This window comes from Frankliniella occidentalis, unplaced genomic scaffold, assembly GCF_000697945.3.
Source record: "Frankliniella occidentalis isolate FOCC.00 unplaced genomic scaffold, Focc_3.1 Scaffold353, whole genome shotgun sequence".
Classification (NCBI taxonomy): Eukaryota; Metazoa; Arthropoda; class Insecta; order Thysanoptera; family Thripidae; genus Frankliniella; species Frankliniella occidentalis.
Window position 1 is genome coordinate 255,331 of NW_026267476.1, and position 7,265 is coordinate 262,595.

Genomic DNA, 7,265 nt, shown 5'->3' on the forward strand with positions numbered 1-7,265 from the left:
TTTATTATCTTCTATTGTCGCAGACGAGGCGCTGCAGCCCCTCTGCATCGCGTGCCGCCGCGCCCTGGTCCAGCAGGGCCGTGATGCTGCAGTAGTCGCCGCGCCGGCTGTAGCAGCAGCAGCAGCAACAGCAGCAGCAGCCTCCACCACACCATCATGCCCATCAACAGCATGCGCTACAAGGTGAGAGAGAGCCCAGCCCAGCCCGTACACGGCGGGCCCAGGCTGTAGCCCCGGCCCTCCCCGCAAACGATCCGTTGCCCCCGCGCCGCGCCGGCCGGGTCGGGCCGGTCATGCAATTCCGGGGCGGGCCAGGCCGAGGCCCAGGCGGCCCGCCGGACATTAGTTTCCCTTGTAATGTTCTCGCGGCAGCCGCGGCGCAGGGCGGCGCAGAGGTGCTTACGGAGCCCCCAAAGCCATGAGCCGCGCTGGGGGCGGGATGAGCGGCGTAGCGCAGCAGCAGCAGCACAGCAGCAGCCCAGCGCGCGCCGCCTCGCCGCCTCAGCCCGGAGGTAGGCCACTCGCCGCACCAGCGAGCGCGGCGGGTCGGCCGCCCAGCCGCCCGCCGAGGCGTCCAGCTCGGAGAGCAAAGTGACCCGCAATCACTATAAATTTTCGACGGCCCAGCGTGCCCGAAAGCAACTTTGTTTTTTTTGCGAACTCGCTTGACCCTATCGTCATCACCAGCCTCCTCAAAAGAAATCGAGGCACACGGGCCATATAGCCAGTCATTTGCATGAAAAAATGTCAGTGTTTTGGGTGGTGAGTACATTTGCAGAGTAATTATCATTGCCGGGGTCGGGCCGCTTGGAGCAATTTTCGTCGGCCAATAACATGGATTAAACAAGCCGTCGAATGTTGTACTTGCGGCGATGGGGTTTTGCAGCAATATTGTATAATTATTCCAGCTGACTGCGTCACCCCCCGACCAGCCCGATCAGGAAGGGTCTTTCTTCTTGCGTCCGGCAAATGGCGCGTGTAAAAGGCAATCGGTCACACCGTGGCGGGACGGGGCGTAGTGGGAGGGGCCCTCTGGAGGGGACAGCGGTGGACATGCCGGCCGACCGGGCAGGACCCGAGCACCTCGGACCCGAGGGCCGTGGGGCGGGCAGGCCGCGGGCGTCACCACCTGCTGAGGTGAGGACGGCACCAGCCCACGCCAATGTCAACGTTTACTGTCATCAGCAAACTAGGCCCCCTCTTCCGCCAAAACTCGTTGCCAGCTCCGCTTTTACTTTGCCCCACTGGCAAACTGGCCACCTGCAAAGCGGGCTTGGCTTAGCTTTGGCGCGCGGGCGGCGTTTGCTTTAGGTTAGACCTGTAAGCCACTTAACTGTTTCGTTGTCCAGGGGAGGGGTGACCGTCGTGGGGACCGACGGACACGGACACCCGGGCTCAAACATAAGTCATAAGTCCGCTGATATCGCCTTTCCAAATCAGAAGAGCGGTCCTGAAAGTTAAAGAAGAAAATGTCAGAGAAAAGTTTGATATTATGAATTTGGACCAAGGGCAAAGGGCTGGTGATTGCGGCCGCAATGCGCACCGCACATGTGTGTGTGTGTGTGTGTGTGTGTGTGCATGTGCGTCTCCCAGCAGCTCTGCCCTAGTGGTCACGTGGTCACTGCGCCACTACCGCAGGAGGGGGATCCTCTTACCCCCCCCCCCCCTCTCTCTCACCCCCCTGCCCTCCCCTCTTCTCCTCTCCAGCTCGCTCCAACTCCCCTAGCACGCCCGTGGCTCAGTGGCCGGCTGTCGCAGTGTAAACGCGTGCCGATGGAAAACGGAACGAAAAAGCAGGGAGAAAACAGTCGCACGCCGCGCAATACATGAAATGGAATCCTTCAATGGAATCCCGGAGGGTGGGCGGACGCGCCGAGCTAGGCTGACAAAAAATAACAATCAAAGATTCAGATGCCTGTGCGCACCCGCGCGTCAACTTTCGAAATAATATGCTATTCATGGTCCGGTATCGAGCCGGTGTACAATTTGTTAAGCTGAAAAAGTTTTTGACTCGTCGAGAACAAAAGAAGTAATGGCCATACTTTGATGCTTCAACCCCACTCCCGCCGCCCGCCCCACCCACGCCCACGCCTCTCTTCGCTAAAAGTTTTGATTGTCGAGTGGCTCCACCAGGCTCCACTCGCCATAAGCGGGAAGGGGGGAGGGGGAGGGGGGGGGGCAACGGGACCTGGCCTAGCGCCCTCGTGCTGGGCCGACATGGGTCACAGCAGCCTGACGAATCCCGGCTAATTTTGTGTCTCAATTCCGATCGGCACTGATCGGCCGTCCGACCGCGCGACACGGTCTCGCCCTGTTGGGTTGGCAACGGCCTGCTGTTCGATTGTTCTTTCTCCGCCCCACCGCCGCCGCCCCGCCGGCCGATGTACACTATAAACTAGGAGGCTCGCCGCCCGGTCGGTCGCGTCGATCGTGCGAAACGCCCGGCGAGCGTTAGAGCCCAGCCAGTCGTAATAAAGACTCGTTTGGGACAAGTTTGCATAACATTTACGCAAGCCGTCGCCCATCCCAGCCCACTGTGCGGCGGCTCCTCTGCACAGCCGCGGCCCGTCCTGGCCTATGGCTACGGGCCGGGCCCATCCGGGCCGCGATGTGGAAGCGGCGTGGCGCGGCGTGGCGTGGCGCGGCGTGGAGTGGCGCGGCGTGGCGTGGCGCGGCGTGGCGCGGCGATGGGCACCGAAGCAGCCAAGCACTGGGAAGCCGCGGCCGTTTGGCTGATTTAGTGGGTCTTCCCGGCCGCTGCTCGACGCCACCAGCCGTTTGCTATACGGCGTCGCGCCCCGCTCCAGGCGACGACGGCGGAAAGCGGGCAGCGAACAAGAAAGAGGACAGGTGCTGTTCGGGGGTGACTGGTGACCCCGGCCGCGTCCCACGTATACCGCGCCACCCTTTTAGAGTCACCCCAACAACCTCGTCGGCCAGCCAGGGCACGTGTCAGAGCGCGTAGTTATTGGGGGGGATCCTACCGTCTCCCGCTCCGCCACGCCGCTCTATGGGTTCTGATGTTTTCCCCAGAGTACACCCCGTCCCGACAAGTCCGCCCCGAAGCGCCCCGACGCGGCACCTAGGATCAGCTCGGACCATTTCCCAAAACACTTAAGTCCCATGGACGGATTTGCTTCAGGGCTTCCGAGAGAGGAAAGGGGGGGTTGTGGGGACGTCGGTACGCAGTACAGCGAGGTCGACGCCTGTTGCGCGGCGACGCGCAGTCAGGTGCAAGAGGCCGCATGGCCATGGGGGTGCAATCACTCGGATAAGAGCCTGGGCGGGGCGCCGGGGAGGCGGCCACCAGACCAGCACCCTTAGCGCCTGAAGCCACCGGAACCTGCCCTCTGCCCTGAGCCTTCAGGCCTTTGCCTTTCCGCCGGAACTGCCCTTCCCCATACCCACATCCCTCCCCTCTAAGGGCTTGGGCTTCCCTTTTGCTCCAACATCTTCTATCCTCTTCTTCTTTCAGCCCCTGCACCCCATCTGTCTTGGCTTGGAGGTCGTGGTCCAGGAGCAACCCCCCCCCCCACCCCCGGGCAAGTGTGCGTAGAAGCAGAACAAGAAGAAGACCTCTGTTCCTTTTCTACAGTGCACGATGCAGCGTTGCATTGTTCGTGACTGTGACAGATTCTGCCTCTGACAAGCCAAGTCCTCAAGGCCTGCGGGCGGCTGCACTGCACCGCCCCTCTACAGGCCCAGGCCCGGGTTACATACCCCCTCCTCCCTCTCATAGTCACACACTCACACACACACACACACACACACACACACACACACACGTGATGGATGAGGCGAGCTGCTCTCGAGGGTCTCACAGCCACTGAAGGGCGTAGGTAGCTTCGCTGTCGTCCACCACCTGATGCTGTCGCCGTGGGCAACAACACGACCTTCATGAGAGCGCGTGGCAAAGATTACGCGGGAAATGTGTCACTATAAGTGTGTTTGTTGTTGTTTTGTTTTGTTTTTTCGAACATTGATGGATGTGCGAGAGAGTTGGTGGTGTACCGTAGCAGGGTGTGGTGGTGGGGATGTGCGTGGCGTTGCGTCGCGGGGCGGGGCGGGGGCGGGGTGAGCGAAGCAGCCCAAGGGATACTAAACGGAAGCGCTGCTTTCTGCCAGTCCGCGGCTGGACATTGGTCGGACGTGACGCCCCTACCGATATGTCTGTTGTGACCCCCCCCCCCCTCCTCCTCCTCCTCCTCCTCCTCCTCCCAACACACGAGAGGTTCAACGCTCCGGTCAGGACGATCCCACCACCACACACACATTGTATTTAGCTGCCGGGAGGGTACGGGACAACAGCGAGAGGAGGCGGCGGCGCGGCGGGCCGCGAAATAACTTTTGCCGTGTTTGATATTTATTTGACACCAATCGGAGTTACGACTCTGCCGTGGCGGTGGCAGCGGCATTTGCATGCGACCGACTGATATGACATAACGAAACGTACGAACCCTCTCCTCTGCCTCTGCGGATGTAAAGCGGCGGGTGGTCCGGGCCGAGGCACGGCAGTGCGCAGCCCCAGGCCAGGGCGAGCGAGTAACGGAAGGGGTATCACCAGCACCAACAACTGTTAGGGAACAAGACGTAAGAGGCACAGCCATAAGACAGGAGTTCAGATCAGAGACGATCAAGAAAACGCAAAGCACCTCTCGTCGTCACCGCTGATGTACGGAAGCACACCGTGTGGGATAACCAAAGGGAGTCCGAACTTTGTGGAAGGAAAGGACAGAGAAATGCAAGTTTTCTATATCTCCGGCCTAAGCTCGGGCCTAAGTTTACCGGGTGTCTCTTTCACCGCGCCGCTACCACACGAGACAGAGTAAGCAATGCACGGGTGAGTGCGAAGAAGCACCAAGTTTGAGACCATTAATCGAAATTCTAGAATACGAGTAAAATTCTTGTCGACAATCTAGTTTCGTTTTTACGAACGTATTTTTTTTAAGGGCATAGTGTCTCAAACCATACCACTGACGGTTGCCTACGCCTTCTTTCCACAGTACCCCAGCGACATCGCACACTGCGCAGCCAAAAAATAAAATAAATAAAACTGACAAAGAAAGAAATAATAAAATCTTATTAAAATAATACGTCTTCCGCAAGCTGCCTGGTGGCTGGTGGTGTCGCCGGAATTTTGTGGGAGTCCCCATTCCCCCATTCCCCCCCCCCCTCTCTCTCTCTCTCTCTCTCGCTCTCACTCGCTCTAGGCGGGGCCCTGCTCTGCTGCTGGACGGTGACATGACAGCCCCGCTCCAGCCACTCTGAGCCCCTAGGCCAGACCTCCAGGCCAATCGGCCATCTCCAGTCCGCCCCGCGCCTGATCAAAATTGTAGCGGCAGCTGAGTCGCGCATATTCTTCCGATATTGATGTAAAGTAATTTCCGAGACGCCCTTTCTCCCCTTCCCCCTCCCCTCCCCGCTCTGCCAAGTGCCGGACGTATCCCAGAGGAATACTTACCCCCCACCCACCCCCTTCCGCTCGTTATGAGAAGAGATAACATCGGCGCTCTGCCACCGCTTCAGAAAAGGAATGGCATATCGATACATCGATATACATCGATACACGCGGCGCAGAGGCAGAAGCGGCACGGCCAGGGCCTCGCTTGGAGAAGTAAAATTGTAGCACCTGAACCTGTGAGCGAATCACTTTAGTGCCTGTGGAGAGGGCTCCTAACATTTAGCTCCCTGTTTTTGGTGGGTCGTTCAAACGTCACGGAAAAGTGGTCATTTTTTGTGCTTCACTGTAAAGCCATGGCTGCCCTCTGATAAACTAAGTTTGCAACTGCTGAACACTTGTAAGTGTGCAACTGCAATTTGAATACTTGCAAGTGTACTTTCTTATACTTTGTCGCTCACTCTGCGGGAAGTGCTCAACAGAGGAGTTGAAATTGCAAGTGTACTACTACAGAGTTAAACACTTGCAAGTATTCAACTTGCAGTAGCACACTTAGTTTATCAGTGCGGTTCGCCGCGCCTTCTCCCGTATAGTTAGACTGCACGAATGCAGGCGTGTGAGCGGGTTGCCTACTCGCCCGGGCCAGGCGCCTTGGTCCAAGCAGCGGTCCAGGACGGTAAGCAGACCCGCGCGCCTGAGCTGAGGGTGCGATACACTTACGACAACTGTGGGTGGGCTGGGCGAATGGGCTACCCACTGCAAGGGCCCAAACTAAAATAAATTGTCCGAACTATTTAATTTTTCTAGGTTTAACCTGGTTGTGGCCATATAACAATAAAAACGTAGTGTGGGGGGTAAGGTGTGAGTGACGTGTGTGTGTGGCGGGGGGATGGAGGTAGAGAGACAAACAGACAGACAGACAGACAGACAGACAGACAGACAGACAGACAGAGAGCGCACCAGCCCAGCCAGTCCAGGCAATTGCAGGCGAGGTGCGCTTCCGAAGCAAAGCAATTCGTTCGCAACGTGGATTTAATCAATCACAGATTTGACGGTGACGGCGCGCGAGTCGGAAGCGAGCTCTCGGCCTTTTCGGGAGCGAGGCGGGGCCTGGCGGGGCGGGCTGCCTCACTCACGATGCGTGCACACTGTACCGCCCATAGTCTCTCTCTTCTGTCATATTTGCGGCTCCATCCGTCTCCTGTCTCCCCCTCTCTCCGCCCTTTCTCTTCTCACCCCACCCCCTACCCCCCCTGTCTCTGACTCAATCTCTTCTTTCTCTCTCTTGACTCACCGCTCACTCCCCGGAGCAGTGCTCCGAGTTCGAGCGGCAGACACACTCCATGCCAGCCGGACGTGGACGTGCCGCCGTGAACTTTGCAACTTAGGCGCCCCTCTGCGGGTGCTCCCTCCGCCTCGGAAGCCCAGCCCCACCGCAACCCACCCCGCCCCACCACACCTCTGCCCTTACTCGCCCCGCCCCGCCCCAGCCACGCCACTCTATCTCGCGCCGTTTCAGATCCATTCTCACCTCGTACGCTTCTTTTCCTAGAAGGGGAAAAAAGGACTTGGGAAAAGGGCATCGAATTCGTGGGATCTGTGATCTTTTCACACGAATGTGGGAGGAGGGGGACATTTAGTTCCGCGCACAGGAAATATATACAACCCGACGCTGAGTAGTTGTGTTCGGGCGCCGTTTTCCGTCGGTGCCGAGTTTAATTCGTCAGTATAACAACGCCAACAAACAACGAGTGACAATACCCTGATGAAACGAGGCTCCACTAGCTCCCTTGTTTCTAACGTGATTAGGTCCATTGTTGTCCAGCGCCCAGTGCCTCTCGCGGACAGGAGAGTGCGCCCCCCCCCC

The 7,265-nt window shown here is 58.5% G+C and overlaps 1 protein-coding gene across 1 annotated transcript in view; it reads left to right on the top strand.

The window, feature by feature from the left end:
* LOC127751129 (uncharacterized) overlaps positions 1 to 7,265 on the top strand; it is a 28,478-nt gene that overhangs the window by 7,204 nt on the left and 14,009 nt on the right. Inside the window, exon 2 of the mRNA XM_052274217.1 lies at positions 24 to 183. Coding sequence (XP_052130177.1) covers positions 157 to 183 — 27 coding nt within the window. The 5' untranslated portion in view covers positions 24 to 156. The remainder of the gene's footprint in view (positions 1 to 23; positions 184 to 7,265) is intronic.